Here is a 21,052-nt window from a genome sequence, read left to right as displayed (position 1 = left end):
ATTGTGACAAGGTTCATAGAATTACGAAATAATTGATACGACCATTATAATTTTTGAGGGAAATATTTTATACTGAAAAATGTACAATAATTGTATTCCTTATGCCACATTTGCTGTTGGTTGTCAAAGATTCACACTAATAAATGCACGCATAAAACTCTGAATTATAGTACAATATCAATCTCTGAATAATAGTATAATATCGAACTCGGAATAATAGCACAATATCAAACTGTGAATAATGGTACAAACTCTGAATAAGAGTATAATATCAAACGCGGAATAATATCAAAATATCAAACTCTGAAGAATAGTATCATATCAAACTCTGAATGATAGTATTATATCCTATATCAACATAAAATGAAATATAATTGTCAATGAAACACGTTTTAAAACTTTTTTCCAAAAATGATAATTAAATAATATACACATACGTCTTTCTATCTGTAAGAAGACTTAGTAGTTCCTGAACAAGTTGATCTTTCTTTTCTTTGTGATTACATTCTTTAACAATATTGCCAAATCTTTCTCTATTTTGAATAGACTTCTGCCACGGTTTGCCTTGTGATGAATTGTCACAAGTAAAAACACCTGCAAAAAATGTCATTGTAAATCTAGATTAGAGAAACAACGTGTTTAACCTGCTTTTTTGTTCTATGCTCACTTTTCTATTGTTGATTTCATCTTCCTTTTCATCTACCAAACGACATTTTTTATATGCAAAAATCATTATTTGGAATATTTCTCATAAACAAGAAATGATTGTAACAGGATGCTGTTACGAAGTCTCCCAAACGAAGCTCCCATAATTCGTAATTCCCAGGGTCGCCTGACATTGGGCAAAGTCCAGTGAAAATTGGTTTGGTCCAGTAAAGTTATATGCATTAGGGATGCCTGGGGACTAACCCTGTATATCATTCAAATCATCTTGGCATGACAAACCAGAAAATATATGGTTTAGGGGTGGGGATCTCGACCATTTACAAGATATTAGAACTTTCTCAAATGGCAGGGGGTCGGGATGACCCCTGAGGACTAACCCTGCATATCATTCAAACCATCTTAACATGACAAACCAGAATATATGTGGTTTAGGGGTGGGGATCTTGACCACTTACAAGATATTAGAACTTTCTTAAATGGCATAGGGTGGGGGTGACCCCTGGGGACTAACCCTGTATTTCATTTGATTTGCTTTATCATGACAAACCAGAATATATATGGTTTAGGGGTGGGGATCTCGACCATTTACAAGATATTAGAACTTTCTCAAATGGCAGGGGGTCAGGATGACCCCTGGGGACTAACCCTGTATATCATTCAAACCATCTTAGCATGACAAACCAGAATATATATGGTTTAGGGGTGGGGATCTTGACCACTTACAAGATATTAGAACTTTCTTAAATGGCATAGGGTGGGGGTGACCCCTGGGGACTAACCCTGTATTTCATTTGATTTGCTTTATCATGACAAACCAGAATATATATGGTTTAGGGGTGGGGATCTCGACCATTTACAAGATATTAGAACTTTCTCAAATGGCAGGGGGTCAGGATGACCCCTGGGGACTAACCCTGTATATCATTCAAACCATCTTAGCATGACAAACCAGAATATATATGGTTTAGGGGTGGGGATCTTGACCACTTACAAGATATTAGAACTTTCTTAAATGGCATGGGGTGGGGGTGACCCCTGGGGACTAACCCTGTATTTCATTTCATGTGCTTTATCATGACAAACCAGACTATATATGGTTTAGGGGTGGGGATCTCGACCATTTACAAGATATTAGAACTTTCTCAAATGGCAGGAGGTCGGGATGACCCCTGGGGACTAACCCTGTATGTCATTCAAACCATCTTAGCATGACAAACCAGAATATATATGGTTTAGGGGTGGGGATCTTGACCACTTACAAGGTATTAGAACTTTCTTAAATGGCAGGGGGTGGGGATGACCCCTGGGGACTAACCCTGTATTTCATTTCATGTGCTTTATCATTTAGAACATTTTCAATTAAAAAGATTGTGTCTATCACAAACAGTTTTCAATTTATAATCATTTGAAAATTTAAAAAAATAAAATCCCATAGGGTTCTATAGTAAAACTCTCTTTTCTTTTTGCCCCTCAAAGTACCCCTTTATAAACCCCATTGCACAAACAAAACCCTGATTGCACCACTAGACATGTTAGTCTAACATATTGTGAAACCCTAAGTTAATCTGACAAGCGGTTTTGGAGAACAGGTGCGGACAAGTTCAAATTTAAAAGCGGCGGAAGAGGAAGAGGAAGAAGAATAATAATAATAATAAGAACTGAGCAAAAACAATAAGTCTCCCCAAACTTCGTTTGGGAGACTTAATAACTAGGAATTCATAGCAAAACTGGGAATCCCACATATACTCCTACATAATTCACGTAAGAAGAAATTTGAGAACATCACAAATCTGTCCTTTTCTCATTTGGTATCAATGGTGGATCCAGGGGGCGTAGATGGCGTATGCAAGCCCTTTTGGATCGCCCAAAAAATAAAAAATCTCATATTTTGCATAATATATATAATTTTTTAATATAAAATCTTCAACATTTTTATTTCCTCGTTCCACTCAACGGTATATATCCAGTTATTTGGAACAACACCCCATCCCTTTCCACAATTCTTGAATCCTCATCTGGGTGTTAACATAAATAAAGGCAACAGTTGTATACCACTGTTCAATAGTCATAAATGGATGTAACTGAAACAAATCTGGGTCACAAACCAAAGCCGAGGGAGACACATTAACTATAAGAGGAAAACAATGGAACAACATATTTAACACTGAACTGCTACAAAAACAAATGCCAACAAACATAGAAACGGACTATTTGATAACAACTGCCATATTCCTGACTTGGTACAGGACATTTTAAGAAAAAATGGTGGGTTGGACCTGGTTTTATGGCTAGTCAAGCCTTCCACTTATATGGCAATGTTAAAAATACCGATAAAATGACAACATTACGTGACAGGAATACATTAGAAATTAATATAACTAAACACAAGAACACTCAAGACAGAGACATACATAAATAAAAAATAAAATAGTACATTACAACATGTAAACCACAGAATAACAATTTTTATACTGATACCTTAACAGCACAAAAATCTTCATAAACAACGATATATAGCTGGGTTGTCAAGATGTTAAACAAAACATCTTTCTAAATTTCTTACTAACATTCCTTCTACAGTAAAAGATGCCCTTCAGAAATATTGTGATGAGGTGTATTCAACCAGTGGTGTCAATTAGATGTGAATTCTTAAAAACTCTAAAGATCTACTCCAAAATCTTCAATCAGTTTTTACAATTTTGCAGTAATATCAAAACCTTTAATAATTATAAGGGCTCACATCTCATAATTCCCAGTAAACTTGAGATTAAGAATAAAGCAGACGGTATGCTTCATATCTTGATCTTTTCATAGATATTGACACAGATGGACTTCAAACTAGAACTTACTTTCAAATTGTTAACTTCTCATTTCTCATATGTAACATACACTCTGCTTCATCGTATGGCGTTTACACATCTAAGTTAATACGCTCATGCATGATCACTCGATACTGACCTCTTTAACATGATTGTACTCCTTACACAAAAAATGCTCCAACAGAGTGATGAATAAGAACGACAGAAATCAATAGTACTTTCATCACGAAATGGTTGACAAATATAATGTGTCTGTATCTCAACCCATTAGCTAGCGACAACATGTTTTTCGCCATCTTATGTCTTTGGACTGAGTATAAATTTGCATGGCTGGTGATCCATGCATAGCAGGAAACGTTTACCCTGTAGACACAACAGGTCTAGCTCCTTTTGGAATTCATGCGATTACCTCAGTTTTTGTTTGTTACCTAGATTTGTCTTCTTTTTAATCAAATCAATTTACGAGATTAAAACATCGGTAAACCTTTGTCCTCTTAATTTTCCGCCATCTTATTATACAGTGATATAAAAAAATCCAAATTTCACGTCTCATGTAAATTATGTCATAAATGTTCACAAAATTTGGTTTAACACATCCATTAGCTGTATAATCAACAAAGTCATCATTTCAATCATTTTATTGAAAATGATTTAAACTATTAGAAAATAAACACCAGCTGTTTCCAGTTACAACACAAGCTAATTCATTTGATTGATCGTTTGCTTTTTACACTCCCCATTAGCTAAAAAGGGGTATTCAGAGGCGAAGAATTGGATAAGAATTTCTGTATACCTCCTAGTATCAAACATTGCTGATATAAACCTCTGATTTAATTTTGAAGAAAATCTGGAAAGAACTGTACATGTGAGCTCGCTTACAAGACCTGACGGAAGTACGCACAGAAGCACAGATGGATGTTCAGTATTTGTTTGTCCCTGTAACATTTCGTGAGAAAATAGATTTGCTTACAACGTCATGTAATTTTATATTCTAAGCAAAAAAACACATAGTTTAGACAATTTGCTGATAAAAAGAATAACTGCATGTTATTTTTTACTGACTTTATCAGCTCGATTGTCAGCCCTAGAGGGCTCATTTACTATTCTTGGTGAAAAAGTCAGTATCAAAAATGTCATTATTCTATATATTCCTCGGGTTTTAAAATTGTCAATACAATATTTGTTTAACAGAACACATGTTTCTAGGTAAACTTTGACCCGATACACTAGATGTTGAAAACTGTGATGGTTGAAAATACATACTTATCCAACATGGCTATGCGATCAACGATAATTTTGGTTTACAAAATTTCTTTTTTCAATTTCATTACTTTTTGTGTCAGTCAAAGTACATGTTTCTAGTTATTTAAGATATAAATTGAGGTTTTAATAAATAACATTTACAATTACCGTTGGAAATATCCAATTCAGTTATAACACCATCCATATTGGAACAACATAAACCATTTGTCTTTGGAAAACTGAAAAACAAGTTTCTGTATTACATTCAGATAAGGTGATAGAGATTTTCGTTTGTCGTATTATGAGCACTCGTTCTTTGTTGATAGTTCCATTGCAACTTTAAAAATATCCACTTTTATAGTTTGAGTAGTGTTTGGTGCGGTTGCTGACTCATTCACTGTAAACCCATTATACAATGTTATACATTTACATGATCAAGATTTATTCTTATCACAAAGCTATCAAAAGATGTACATGTAATATGTAAATGAGATGTAATATGTAAATGACATGTAATATGTAAATGACATGTAATATGTAAATGACATGTAATATGTAAATGAGATGTAATATGTAAATGACATGTAATATGTAAATGAGATGCAATATGTAAATGACATGTAATATGTATATGAAATGTAATATGTAAATGACATGTAATATTTAGATGAGATGTAATATGTAATTGAATGATTCTAATATAATGTAGCAGTTGTCTTACCTAAGGTTCATCAGGATAAGATTGAATGAGTTGTAATTACTCGAACATGGCTTTATTGTTTCATTGATGTATTGGTGGCCATCCTTCTGACTTGAAATATATTCATTAACTAAATATCCTGTTTTTAAATAAATATACAAATAGATATATTCAGTCTACAAAATATTTAAATTCCCATTTTATATTCCTTCAAAAACACACTTTTTTCTTTGCTTTCCTTATTTTTATCAGATTAAACACATATTTTCAAGAGATTATTGACGTAAAAACTTGGGCAATTAACTAAAAGTCCAGCGGGCTGTTATGTAAGGTTTGTGAGTCAGTGGTTCAGTTTAGACATCAATAACCTTAAAAATGTTCTTAATCCTTTTAATTCTCAACCAAAACCTCTGTTATTTTTTCTTTCAATTTCAAGTTTCGTGAAACCGTAGATTGAATTTAACTCATGTGAATCGTGCATAGTTATATGACAATGAAATCAACGTTGTGTTATGACATTCAAAGTAGTTTCGGCAACAAAGACTATCTAAGGTTAAACGAAGGGAAATAGTTCTAGTTCTAGGGAACTACCAAGTATTTGTAGATATGCAATATCACATCAAATAATGGTTAAATGAACTCTTAATGATTTTATACCTGCCCTTACTCTTCAGTCAGAAAAAAAAACCTATATAAAATGCGACTGTGGGATTCATGCAGCCTACATTTTTATAGCCAATGACATGCAAATTTTTGTTATTTTCGCTTGTTTTTTTTACGATTTTACTTTTATCAAACTCAATTTCTATGTTGATTTCAGATATTTGGTAGTTTGTGTTTAATCAGTATTACAAAATTTAACCCTTTCTGTTTTTTTAAAGTACTATTGTTAACCTTCCTTTCTTTATATTTACCTCTTCCTTTCTTTTCACGATCATTCATAACCAAGATATTGAGTAGTACTAGTATTCCAATCCTTTCTTTTTTTATATTTACCTCTTCCTTTCTTTTCACAATCATTGACACCTAAGATATTGAGTAGTATTCCAATTCTTCCTTTCTTTGATACTCCTAACCATGTGCCGTTTTCTTTGCCTGGAGTCATATCCTGACCTTCAATATTTATAATGTACTTGGATCAATTCTGATTAATTACATAACAACAAAATTAGTGTGTTACTTCTGACTTTAATAGATGCCCCAATGGTAAAATTATACACTGGAAAACATAGTATTGATTGTACATTTGAAGAAATAACCATCTTGCTGGAAGCCTTTGGTGCATATGCATGACACATAACACAAGATACAACTCAGAGGAGCTTTTTACCAGCAATTAACATGATACTAAATATTGAAAAAGCAAATTCTGCATAATTATTAAGTACGAACTCTTCGAGTTGAAGCTTCATTAGGACTGTTCATAGCAAGACCTTTGTAATATCAAAAATATAAGTCAAAGCATCTTTGAGGAAAAATTAAATATGTCCTCCATTAACTGTTTTGATTCAAAGGCAACTGATTATTCTTGTGTAGACGAATATACATATCTGGCATATAGGGATTCTTGGATAAATTGTTTTTAGCCTTTATCGATTTACTGGCAATAGGATTCATATTTTTTAGATTCTAGCTCCGAAGAATTAAAAGTGGTCATATTAATCTATTTTCTGACAATTCAATTATTAATTATTCAAAATTGTTTTTGGAGTGAAAATTACATAACTTTTCAGAAAACAGACCTGCGAGTGAATCTGTATAGTTTTGATTCAATTTGCTGAGGTAGTTTTTATTAAAGTTATTGATTTAACAACAGATTGAACCTAAATTTTGACGACGCCAACGGAATGTAGGATCGCTGTGTGTCGCTTCTTCGACATAAATGTTGCAGCCTCAACAAAACTGTTTGCAAGCTTTAACACCAAATGTGCTTACATAGAAGAGCTAAAACATTCTACAGTCAAATTTGCCTATGGCAATGTAACCTTTGTTTAAGCACGCTTCTTGCTTAAAAATTATCAACCTGATATTTTTAGTCAGTTTTTAAAGCACAATACAATACTTTCATAAACCAGATATTTATAAAGAAAATGTACTAATTTCAAAAATGGCCATGTTAAAATATGTTTTAGTCTTGATATTTATTTCGGTTGAAGCCAATTATTATAAAAAAAAAGATAGATGCTAACGGGGTATTTTAGATAGTGATTGGTAAACCCAGTCATAAGATAAAATGACGGATTCACCCTATGTTATTATCAAAGTGGTTGGTCTTTAGGGTAAGGGGACATAAGAACACATAATTATTGGGAAACCATTTGGTAATCAACAACAGGGATCTTTCAGAATACCTTGGTACTTTAGTAAGTTAATTTTTTTCTTCAAATTCGGTATTTGTAAACTTCAAAAAAGTATTAAATAAGTAAATTATAGTTTAATGTTAATAAATAAATATATGGTTTGGAAAGGGATCTAAAAGATTGTAATTTTAATAAATTATCTGTAGAGGAACAGATGAGTCTAGAAGGGGAGATAACTATTTATGAAGCAAGTTGTGTTATACAAAAGATGAATAATGATAAATCACCTGGATCTGATGGTTTTTCAACTGAATTTCTTAAGTTTTTCTGGAAAGATTTAAAGTCATTTGTTGTAAAAGCATTAAACTATGGATATATTTTGGGGAATTATCAGTTACTCAAAAACAAGGGATTATAACATGTCTGCCAAAAGATAATAAACCAAGACATTTTCTTAAAAATTGGCGACCTATATCATTATTAAATACTGTTTACAATATTGGTTCAGGAGTTATAGCTAGTAGATTTAAAAAAGTGTTATGTAAACTGATTGATCTTGATCAGACTGGTTTTATTAGTGGGCGTTATATTGGGGATAATATCAGATTAATCTATGACATTTTACAATTTACTGAAGAAGATGACATACCTGGTTTATTACTTTTGATTTACTTTGAAAAAGCTTTTGATACTATTTCTTGGGATTTTCTTTATAGTGTTCTAGAATTTTTTAATTTTGGAGAATACATTATAAACTGGGTTAAAGTGTTCTACAAAAGTATTTCATCTGCTGTTAATCAAGGCGGTAACCTTTCAGATTTTTTTAAGGTAGGACGTGGTTGCCATCAAGGTGATACTTTATCACCTTATCTATTTATACTGTGTGCAGAAATTTTAGCAATCAGAATTCGGGGAAATAAAAAAATTTGTGGAATAAATGTGACGAGAGTAGAACATAAGTTATCACAGTTTGCCGATGATACATCATTAATTTTAGACGGAAGTGAACAGTCTCTTAATGAAGCATTAATTGAATTAGATTGGTATGCTAAACTTTCTGGGCTAAATATTAATTTCACAAAAACGCAAGTAGTTTGGATTGGAAACAAAAAATATACTAATGATGTTTTATGTCCCGAAAAAAAATTATCCTGGGGTAAAACGTATTTTACTTTACTGGGAATTCATTTTGATGTAGATTTAGATAAAATTGTTGATATAAATTATGAGCAGAGACTTCTGGTCATAAAGAAATTAATTAAAACTTGGTCTAGAAGAAATCTTACTGTTATTGGTAAAATAACTGTGGTAAAAACTTTAATTCTACCCGTCTTAAATCATTTAATAATCTCATTACCAAATCCTAGTGATGCGATTATAAAAAAGATTAATGAAATTTGTTACACCTTTATTTGGGATTCACCTGTGCACAGGATAAAGAAAGAAATATTACAAAAAAAATATTGTGAGGGAGGTTTAAAAATGATCAATCTTAACCTTTTTATCATAGCTTTGAAATCAACATGGGTTAGAAAACTTTTTCGTTCAGAATGTAAATGGAAAAATGTATTTTTGTCAACAGTAAATAGAGATAGACTATTCAAATGTGGAAAGGGATATTTATCCCAAATTAAAAATAATGTAAAAAACAAATTTTGGAAGGATGTTATTGATGCATGGGATATGATTATTACTAAAGAAGAAACCCATACATGGGATCATCTTTTGTCAAGTTCATTGTGGTTTAATAGATGTATAAAAATTGGTAATAAATCAGCTTTTTATGTAGAATGGTTTAACAAAGGTATTTGTTCCATAAATGACATTATGTCTGAAACTAGAATATTTCTCTCCATTGCCCAGTTAAAGGAAAATTTTGATATTGAAGAAAATGCTATGAAATATAACATTATTATTTCTGCTGTTAAAAAAGCAGCAAAAATTTATGCTGTTAATGATTATAAGTTATTGACTCCATTTATTCCATCCTTTTTGAAAATTCTGTTGAGAAGCTCAAGGGGAACAAAAGATATGTATTCAATACTAATCAAGAATAATATTATATCAAATGGGCAAAGAAAATGGGATGAAATTATAAACTGTGAAAAAGGGGAATGGAAAGAAATTTTTAGACTACCTTTTGTAGTGACAAATAATACCAAATTGCAATTGTTACAGTATAGAATCAATCAGCGTATTTTAGGAACAAACAAATTATTGTATAAAATAAAAATAATGGATAACCCAAATTGTACATTTTTTCAAAAAGAAGATGAAACAATTGAACACTTGTTTTGGAATTGTGAGATTGTACAAATATTTTTAAATGAAACTAAACATTGGTTTCTTTCAAATGGTATAAGTATTCCCTTTATTATTCAAAATTGTATTTTTGGAGATATCTCAAAAGCTTTTAGTAGAAATGTGACCAACCTGATTTTTCTGCATATCAGACATTATATTTTTAGTTGTAAATACTTTAAGAGAAGACTTACATTATTTGGAGTGCAAAAGAAAATACAGGATCTTTACTGTATTGAGAAACACATTGCTGTTAAAAACAAGAAACAGGAAATTTTCGATGAAATGTGGAATACTTTCACTATATTATTTGACAGTTAAATAAATAAATGTACAAACATATAGAAGCAAACTTTTATGTTTAAATTTGACAGAATTGGATAGGATGTTAAATTAAAATTCATCTAGGCAAAAAAATTTTAATTTTTTTTCTCTCTAATTATCAGTTCTCTTCAATATCTGGTCTATAATGCAGAACTCACTATGAGTTTTTGTATCTATTCTTTTTTTTTCTTTTTTTTTATATATATATATATCTGTTTGTTTTGTTATTTAAAGTACAGTTGATTTTAAGCTATTTAAATTGTTAAGGAACATCCAAATTGTTATTTCTGTTATGGTATATATTTTTATTTTATTATGTCATTATAATGTGTAAATTACTAACAAATACTAATATCTGCATATATATGTTATTTACTAATGTTAACGAGGCCGGGATAAGGTACCGGTATTCGATGTATTCAATTAACAAATGTACAGATTTCAATAAAATATGATAACATTAAAAAAAAAAAAAAAAAAAATAAATAAATAAAAATATGCTTTTACACTGTGTTGATATTAAATGTCAAGGTAGATTTAAAAGAGAGGTGAAAGATACCAAAGGGACATTCAAAGTCATCAGTTGAAAATAGACTGACAATGCCATGGCCAAAAAAGAAAAAGACAAAAGTAGACAAACAACAGTACACAAAACACAACATAGAAAACTAAAGACTGAGCATAGGGAACAATTATTATCACTAAAAGACTACAATAAGGAATTAAATCCAATTCACAATGTCTACGATCCTTGCAATAACATTAATTTGTATCACAAAAACTATTATACAAACCACAAATACACTCGAAATCATGTCCAGAATGTCAACTGTTTTGTGGGTCTATCCTATAATGCATAAAACAAACTATTAATATCTTTTACATTAATTATCTATAATGGCAGCTGATTTATAGGTTTATCCTAACTATATAATACACACCACTTATACACTCCTCATTATCTGTCCAGAATGACAGCTGTTTTGTTGGTCTATCCCACTGCTCATCTCGATTGTTTGCAATGATCACACGGTATCCATCCCCACATTCATCGTCATTTAAATACATAAACAGCAAGCACATGTTTCTAATTATACTGTTACCCTAATCTGTAAATACATGAAGAGCAATATTAAAAATCTTGCCCAGTTATGTCATGAACAACTACAAGTTAAAAACATGTTGCACTAATAACTATAAACGTGTACGGAAACTAAGATTGCAAATCCCTCTTAAAAAGCTGACGGTAAAGAGTATATATTTGGCTAATTTGTATAAATGCCATTTGCCCGACGAGCTTTTCTGGATCTAAATTTCATCACACACCCTCAATCCGCAAACTTGAATAAATAATTAGAATACGTTAGGAGCTATATGAGTAAAAAAAGACCTAAAGAGAATAGCAAACTCGATTAAAAGTCAATTTTAAGCTGAGTGAGTTGGAACATTAGTTTCTTACTAATTTCTCATTTCATCATGGAAGAATATATGTATATAAGTCTGTAATCGCCCATTTTACTATAAAAATGCAGGTGCAAAAATTAACATGTGGTATATTTGTATAGAAAACCAATATCCTCTCATGCAATTCTGCTTCTATTCTGACCGAAAGATCATGTTCAAATAAGGGTTAAAGAAACAGTTCATGTTGGAATCCTGCTCGCTTTCCGAATCTAAATATAGCCGATTTCTATAAAATATTAAAGACAAAAGACAAAGAATTCAACTAAATTTTGAATTCCACACGAAATGATAGATCTTAAATTATCAATAACACTAATATCAAAAGAATTGTTCATCGAACAATTGAACAATTGTGAAGGTCTTTCAACTTTTAATGTTTTTTTTCGCTATACAGCCTTCTTTGATTTTACTATGAGAACATATGACAGAAATAATTTGATCTTACTATGAAAACAAATGACAGAAATAATAAGAAAATACAGGAACACTTATAATATACTTCTATGTGGAGACTTGAATTGGTCTGCACATTGCTCGAAAACATCTCATAATCCTTTATTAAAGATATTTTTGGCAGAAAAATTCATTGGAACTAAACCTAAATTACCAAGAGATAAAAATCTTTTTCAATCATGACGGGCATGACGGGAAATCTCCTGACAGGTTGATTATTTTTTTCTCAGCAAATATAGAACTAACAAAAAATGTACAGAAATTAGATATGGAACCAAAAAACACAACTGACCATGTTAGGGCATGTACCTGTCATAGCCACAATCGAAAGAAAACTTGTAAGGAAAGCTTTCAAACCTAAATTAGTCATTGTGAGAACAAAATGAGAAAAATGTAATTTACAACAATAAAATTGAGAATGGAAATGGGGAATGTGTCAAAGAGACAACAACCCGACCAAAGAGCTGAAAACAACCCAAGGCCACCAATGGGTCTTCATCACAGCGAGAAAATACCGCACACAGAGGCGGGCTTCAGCTGGCCCCTAAACAAAAATGTGTACTAGTTCAGTGAAAATGGACGTCACACTAAACTCCGAAACATATAAATGAACTAAAATTAAAAAAACATACAAGATTAACAAAGGCCAGAGGCTCCTGACTTGGGACAGGCGCAAAATTGCGGCGGGGTTAAACATGTTTTGTGAGATCTTAACCCTCCCCCTATACCTCTAGCCAGTGTAGAATGAACAAACACACACCAATACGCACAGTAAAACTCAGTTTAAAAGAAGTCCGAGTCCGATGTCAGAATAGGTAACAGAAGAAACTAAGCAAAATGACAATGATACATAAATTAACAAAGGACTACTAGCAGTTACTGACATGCCAGCTCCAAACCTCAATTAAACTGATTGAAAAATTATGTCTTCATTATATGAAAATCAAGCACAACCCCTCCCATTAGGGGTTTAGTATCATACCATCATAAAATATAGAAGAGCATAACTCATATCATCCCAACAACTGGTTTTAGAATAAATGTGTTTATTTCCAATGCAAAGACGCTACGAGTGAATCAATATTAATTCCAAAATATGCTATCTTTAATGACCTGACAACAGTATCGTAACTATATTGAGCATTTTGAGAGTATTGCATGGCAATACATAGTCTCCTACTGGTTAAAAATTCATTGTACTAGAACAAAATGCTAACTTGATCTATAACTTGTCATCATGTAAACTAAATAACAAATATCAAATTAATATCTTCAAGCATGACGAAAAAAAGTGTGGAAAACTGATTATTTGCGTGAATTTTCTAAGTCCAAGGACCATAACTCTGCAAAAAAAATCATTCGATCCGGATAAAATTTCGACCTTGATCTGTAATTTGTCATGGTAAAACTATATACCAAATATCCAATCAATATCTTCAAGCATAACAAAAAAAAAATGAGAAAACTAATTATTTGCAGGAATTTTCTAAGTCGAAGGACCATAACTCTGCACAAAATCGTCAGACCGGAACAAAATTTTGTCTTGATCTGAAACATGGCATGGCAAAACTATGTACCAAATATCAAATCAATATCTTCAAGCAGAACAAAATAAAGAGCGGAAACTGATTTGCTGGACTGACGGATGGACTGACTGACAGACAGACGGACGGAGTAAAAACCTATAGTCCCCTTCGACTTCGTCGGTAGGGGACTAAAAATACCAATTAGCCATATCTGATGGAGTAAAAAAAATACTTCTAACTAGTACAAAAAATATAGAGGAGGACATCACATCCTTAGAAAAAATAATGCATAATGCATGCATCGAGGCTATACCATTCTACGACAAATCAATAAGAATATAAAGCATTATGCATTATTTTTTCTAAGGATGGGATGTCCTCCTCTATATTTTTTGTACTAGTTAGTATTTTTTTACTCCATCAGATATGGCTAATTGGTATGTTTAGTCCCCTACCGACGAAGTCGAAGGGCACTATAGGTTTGCACTCGGAGCATCCGTCTGTCTGTCTGTCAGTCCAACCGTCAGTCAGGCAAATAAGTTTTCTGCTTTTTATTTTGTCTTGCTTGAAGATATTGATTTGATATTTGGTATATAGTTTATATATATAGAAGGAAAACATTTTGGTATAAGAAATGCTGCATCTGTTAACATGGTTAAGCAAAAATTGTACTATGAAATATTGTCCCCAAAAACAATATTTCATGATTAATAATAATGAGTATTATGATATTTTGTCCCCATCTATGAAAAAAATGTTTAGAGAAGGACAAAATTTCATTTGGCCATTTGTTGGACAATAAATAAATTTTCATAGATCGACAGTAATGAAATTTTGTCTCATTAAAGGGAGGTTAAATTATTGGTTGTGAATGTAACTGTATGTTCTATCGTGCAATAAAAAAACAGATCAAATTCTATATATGAAATGAATACTGAGCTTACAAAATAGCTGTACTTTCATTTTCTTCTTTTCCTGTAAAATGAAAGTAAAAAGTAAGCCAGAAAGGCAATTCCGGATAGAGGTTAACATTTCCGTAACTACATAAAGTGGAAAATTGTTGGACTTTTAATAATAAACACAGGTATTAATTATGTAAAATATCTAATAGTTGCCACCGTTGTTGTTGTTGTTGTGCTGGTAAATTCCTCCGTTGACTTCGGAGCACCCTGTCGTAAACAGGTATAAGGTTACCAATTGAAAAGATTGGTGGTGGTGTTCGGAAAAAAAAAAAAAAATTAAAAATTAAATATATCACTAAAAGTTCCTTTGTCTAAACTATTGTCTCACACGATATAAAGTTCACAGATTGTTATTATAATTTATTAAGGTTCACTGCCCTAAGATTGTGCAATTCATAAATTAAATTTCTTTCTAAAAATCAGACTTTCCTGCACCTTTCACACAAGTTATAATAAAACATGTAATGTTAGATACGACCCATATGTTGTCCATTGTTGATCCTTTAAATAAACTGTAGTATGATTTTTCAACATAATATTTTCTCATCGGGTACTAACATTGAAGCTAAGCATGGTTTTCAATTAATTTTACGTCATTTGGTCTAGATAGACAATAGAAGAGGTTGCTGTGTATGTAAAACTGGTTTAACCGTTTATGTATCAAATCAGACTTTCCTGCATTGACCATGTGTTGGTCATTGCCAAGTTGTTTGCTTTTATTTTTAACAGTTTATTTTTAGGAGACGATGATACTAGTGCATTTGTGTGTACTGTCCAGTGGCAAGTATGACATGCATATCAGGACGAGAACATGTTGGTGTGATATGAATACGAACCTTGTTTTGTACTAACGTGAGGGTACCCAAATTGCACCCATTTTCACAGTTTTATCACCTACGTTTTTTTAAGATCCAGACAAAAGTTTCCATTCTGTGTTTATTTTGTAGATGTGTATCCTTATTTACTATATAGTTACACCAATCTAATTTTGAATCCATATTGAATCATAGAAAAATGGGTTTGAACCGACCTCCAAACGATCCAGGATTCTGTAAATTAATGCGGAGTACCCAAATTGCATCCATGCTTAAATTCACATCCTTAAAATCGAATAACAGAAGTTTTGTTTTATTTCTTCAATTATTTAGAACAATTTGACATTAGCATGATTAGTCCATGCTAACTATTCATTTTTTAAGAAATGGATGCTTGTAACATATTTAATTTGCTCATTTTTAAAAGATGACTTTTTGAGAACGTCGCCGGCAAGGCGACTTTTCCGTAGATTTACTTTTTCCAGTGAATGCTTCATCTGTTGATATAAACTGTGAACGTTTTGTGTATATTTAAATATATTTACCTATGTTGAAAGACGATATAATGTCAAATCATAAAAATACAAATTTTTAAGTCTCAAAGAAAACTTGTAAGATTTACGCAGCTATTTTTGTTGAATAGGTGCAATTTGGGTACTCGGTGCAATTTGGGTACTGTGACGTTAACTGACTGTTCGCACGTTGGGCTGGATTTTTTAACGCGCAAGTGCCCATTTATAATTCCGCAGGACGACATTTCACCCTTAAAGTATTCAGATTCTGAGCCGACCAGTCGAAATAAGCAAAGTTCAAGCTGCATATACAGTATGGGTTTTGCTCATGGTTGAAGGCCGCCGTATGGTGACATCCACATCACTTACACTCTGGTGATAGTTTTATCATTGAGGTAATCATACCATATCTTCTTATTTGTATATATATATATATGTATGTATTTGATATATTGTGAACTTTTCTCATTTTGGATATTCAAGAAAATTTGGCACTTTATAAAATTACGCATTTCTTAAAACGGTTACCATGGTTACGGACATCCATACAATCCCTAGAGCAAAAACTACCATAATCACAATATGTAACCACGGCATATCTTTGCAAAATGGTATGGTCTCAATTTTTCTTTATAGGTAAAAAGTCTAAAGTATTTTTTTTCTTGTGGATTAGACATAATATACTAGTATATCATTTCATGATAAAAAAAATCTCTCGGATTGGACTATTTTTATCATGAAACGGTGAAAAATTAAAATCATCAGTGTCAGCGTCTTCCAGATTCATATGCGTGTATCTTCAGTTTCGTGCATCCGATTCTGCCAAGTGATATTGTAAAATTATAAAACTGTTGGCTTAAAACGACGTCCTTAGTACTTTAGATTACGTTTGCATATATATTTTTGTAGTACTCATTTGACAGAGTATACAATAGACTTTCGACTGTATGTATGCTTTATCAGCACGAAATGCAATGTCAATTTTCTTCAAATTCACTGGTGAATATGTTTTTGTATCCACAGTCTTAGATAGCATTCGCCTGCTTTGACTGATCTTTTTGGGATAAATTTTATTTTCAGTGCTCTTCAACTTCGAAATTGATTTAAAGCTTCCGACTGTTTAGATTCGTAATCCACTGATAAAATTGTACGAAGACGAAAAACGTGTCAGGCGAACTAAATAATAAGCCATTTGGTCATTTGGTATACCTAATGTATTCACGTATTTACGCTCATTGGCTTTCAAATGTTTCGGTTTGAGATTTCCTAATGAAGGTAAATCAAGAAAATTTTCAAACTTACGAAATTCAAATATATAGTGTTATTACATTTACCCCCAATTTTTCTTCTTGTCTGAAGCAATCCTTCCGGAGCACATGCGATTTCCATCATTTTTACATCGGATGACCGTGAGGGCATTCCGGTATATTGCTGTCGCCTAGGTTTCCATTAAGTAACTTTCGTGTTGACATTGTAACCGATCTATAAACATGATAAAATACGCGGACATTATCGAGTGCAAAATAACATTCCTTATCGCTTGTTATAAATTCATTTTTTCAATGGATACTCCTAAAAATATTTTTACAGAACATAAATTAATGATATGAAAATGTTTTGTCGTTAGAAATATATATATAAGTAAAAATCTTTAATATCTATCCACACGTACAGAAAATGTGTGTTAACGCAAGCGGAAGAATATCTCAAGAACGTTTGCAATCTCTCATGCAGAGTTATCGGTCCTCGCTCTCTCTCAAGGACCGATAACTCTGCATGGGAGATTGAAAGTTTGGCTGGAAAATATGAATGCAATTCAAATCCAATCTATTAGAAAAATCGAATTATTATAGAAGAGTGTCCACCATGCACTTGCACTATTATTAATATAGTAGAATAGAATGATATACAAATGGATGAAAATTATATATACATGTAACTGTAATATACAAATATTAATATAATATATAACAACAAACCAGAGTATACTGATTTGTATCACTTCAATATCATATTTATTACGGTGAGGTTGAATTCCCTGTCATTTATTTATCATCCACGCACGAACTTGTCTAAGAAAAAAAAATATATCTGTACATTAACCTCACTTTCAGGTATAGAGATGTGATTTTTTTTCTGAGACAAGTGCTTGTGACCATCCACAAGAACTTGCAGTCATCCGATGTTTAGTACTTCAGTACTTTGATTTATGGGGTTCGCATTGTTCAATCTATAATTTTCTATGTCGTGTTTAATGCATATAGTTGTTTACCTTCTCGTCGTTTTACTTTGGACAAGGTATTGTCTTTTTTTCTTCGACTTAATTTCCTTTTTTTACAGAAAATAAAACTGAAGGCTCTAAAGATCCTGTGTCGCCCACCTAGGTCTATATGCATCTTCATCAATGGACAATCTCTGACATTGTGGACTATATATCACTCGTTATGCGCTTGTCTGATGTGACATTTGGATTTCAATGAACGTAAATTATGTATTAATTGTAAATTATTAAGTCAGGGATTCCGTAACCATAAATTACTTAAACCTTTACTAAATTCTACTATAGATATATTATTTGGTTTGGAAGTTTGGTTGTACCCGTGGAAAACTTATTTCAAACGGGATAGCACATCCTAATTTTTACGGAGATGTTGTTTACCGAGCCCAGAAATTTAGATACGAAGCGTGTAAACTTATCGATCTTTTAAATAAACTTTTTTTAAAAAGGTTACCAATTCAACACTATAATTAGATCTTTGAATATTGTTTTTATTGGTATTAATATTGATTTTGTTATCAGTAAATTAAAATCAAACTAAATGTTATTGTTATATACAAATGCATATATTCATGGCTCTACAATCTGTCGATACCTGTATCTTGGCATTGCACAAGGTCGTGTTTTTCTCTGACTGTTAATGACGTCTTTATACACTAAATCCATTTGATGTTGGATGTGTACTGATTGATATTTCAGTCTTAGATGCATGATTTTTTTATTAGATGTTATTGGCTCTGAACTAGCTGTCAGTAACTGCGAGTACTGTCAGATTTGTACTTAGTGTTTTTTGTTGTTGTGGGAATGTATAAGTACCCTGCCACGTCAACCTTGTGTTTTTGTTCGATGTATTTCTGCTTTTTATCCATACGAGTAAGCCCTTTTCAGCTAGTTTTTATAGTTTGTTCTTATGTTGTACTGTTATCCCACTGTCCCAGGTTAAGGGAGGGTTGGCGCCTTCAGGCTAGTTTAACCCGGCCACATTCTGCATGTATGTGTTTGTCCCAAGTCAATAGCCTGTAATTTATAGGTTGTCGTTTGTTGCTGTATATCATATTTGTGTTTCATTCATTATTTTGTACATAAATCAGGCCGTTAGTTTTTTCGTTTGAATTGTTTTAAATTTGTCATTTCGGGGCCTTTTATAGCTGACTATGCGGTATAGGTTTTACTCATTGTTGAAGGCCGTACGGTGACCTGTAGTTGTTAATTTCTGTGTCATTTGGGCTCTTGAGGAGAGTTGTCTCTTTTGCAATCATACCACATCTTCTTATTTCTATATAGAATAGAATTCATGACAAAAATCTTTTTTTTATTTTGATCTTGTATTGCTGATAATTTTTTCCTATTTACAGTTTCTCTCTTTCTTCTTAATTTTTGCCGAAAACACAAAAAGGGTAAACAAAATCATCATTTAATGACTATCACTACTATAAAGAGTCTACTAACGATATCGGCAAAATTTGACTTATTTGTAGATCTTGTCTTGCTAATCATTTTTTACTGTAAAAGTGTATATCGATCTTTTGTAATTTCACGATAGTAGGCAAAAACGCAAAATATTGATACAAATTGTCATTAAAGAACAAGAACTCCAATAAGGAGTCGACTGACGATTTCAGCCATGGGGGAACTTATTTATAAATCTTTATTTCCTGATCATTTTTGCTATTTAAAGTATCAATTTATCTATTATAGTTTTCAAGATAAAAGGTAAAATCACTAAAAATCAGGGTAAACATCGTCATTAAAGAGCAATAACTTCAATTAGGAGTCGACTGACGATTTCGGCCATTAAACTTATTCGTTGATCTTGTTTTTCTGATCAATTTTGCTTATTTAAGTTTTTATCTATCTATTAAAGTTTTTAAGATATTAAACAAAAACAGAAAAAAATGGTAAATATTGTTATTAATTGACAATAAGTCTAATAAGGAGTCGTCAGACCATTTCCATGTGCAAGAATATGTCACATTTCCAAGCGAGATTACCCAATCTGTTTAAATTGGATAGTAGATAAGTAACGATAACTCTTAACTCCTTCCAATAGACGTCGTTGAATTTACTAATCTTGTTAAATACAACAGAGACATGTCTCTGATAAAAATTAATTCGCGTCTTCATGGGAGTTATAATTTACGATACTTGAGTTAGTGGTCTTTAAAAGGGCTATGATATTGAGATCAAAACCGCGTCGAGATTATAAATCAATGTACGAAGGGGAAATTATTTTGAAAAATTAGGGAAAATATCCATAATTTTTGTTAATTGGTCTTGAATGACATTTTTTAACAAACACTCATAAAACGTATCTCATGAGTTTTGATGTTCATATATCTTTAAAAATACCATCTAGGAGGTTATATGACATCCTTGGTTACCAAGAAATTTAATATTTTCATTAGCACTGACGACGAAATTGGTACCGAACCGTAGATTACGCATTTTAATCACTATTAGTAATGAAATTATATGGCATAATACCAGCTGTGTTTTTATAAACATATAAACACCAGCAAACAGAAGTTTGTCCAGCTTTCTAACAATAGGCTATATATATTCATTCATTTCAGTACAATCATTCATTTATGCCTTGGACAAATAAGTTTGCTTTAAAATGATGCTATATATGTCTTTGAAGAAATATGTTACAAGCTGGATGTTTTTAATTTTTTAAATGTTTTATGTAA

General features: G+C 31.9%; 1 protein-coding gene across 1 annotated transcript in view; it reads right to left on the bottom strand.

The window, feature by feature from the left end:
* Positions 1–14,780, bottom strand: part of LOC127711027 (transport and Golgi organization 2 homolog) — a 28,304-nt gene extending 13,524 nt beyond the window's left edge. The window contains exons 1-6 of the mRNA XM_052216970.1: positions 14,740–14,780; positions 11,294–11,461; positions 6,424–6,540; positions 5,449–5,566; positions 4,896–4,966; positions 438–594 (exon numbers count right to left, since the gene is read on the bottom strand). Coding sequence (XP_052072930.1) covers positions 438–594; positions 4,896–4,966; positions 5,449–5,566; positions 6,424–6,540; positions 11,294–11,435 — 605 coding nt within the window. The 5' untranslated portion in view covers positions 11,436–11,461; positions 14,740–14,780. The remainder of the gene's footprint in view (positions 1–437; positions 595–4,895; positions 4,967–5,448; positions 5,567–6,423; positions 6,541–11,293; positions 11,462–14,739) is intronic.
* Positions 14,781–21,052: the final 6,272 nt, after the last annotated feature.

Source organism: Mytilus californianus, unplaced genomic scaffold (assembly GCF_021869535.1).
Source record: "Mytilus californianus isolate M0D057914Y unplaced genomic scaffold, xbMytCali1.0.p SCAF_8, whole genome shotgun sequence".
NCBI classification, from domain to species: Eukaryota; Metazoa; Mollusca; class Bivalvia; order Mytilida; family Mytilidae; genus Mytilus; species Mytilus californianus.
This window is presented reverse-complemented; position numbering and strand designations above follow the sequence as displayed.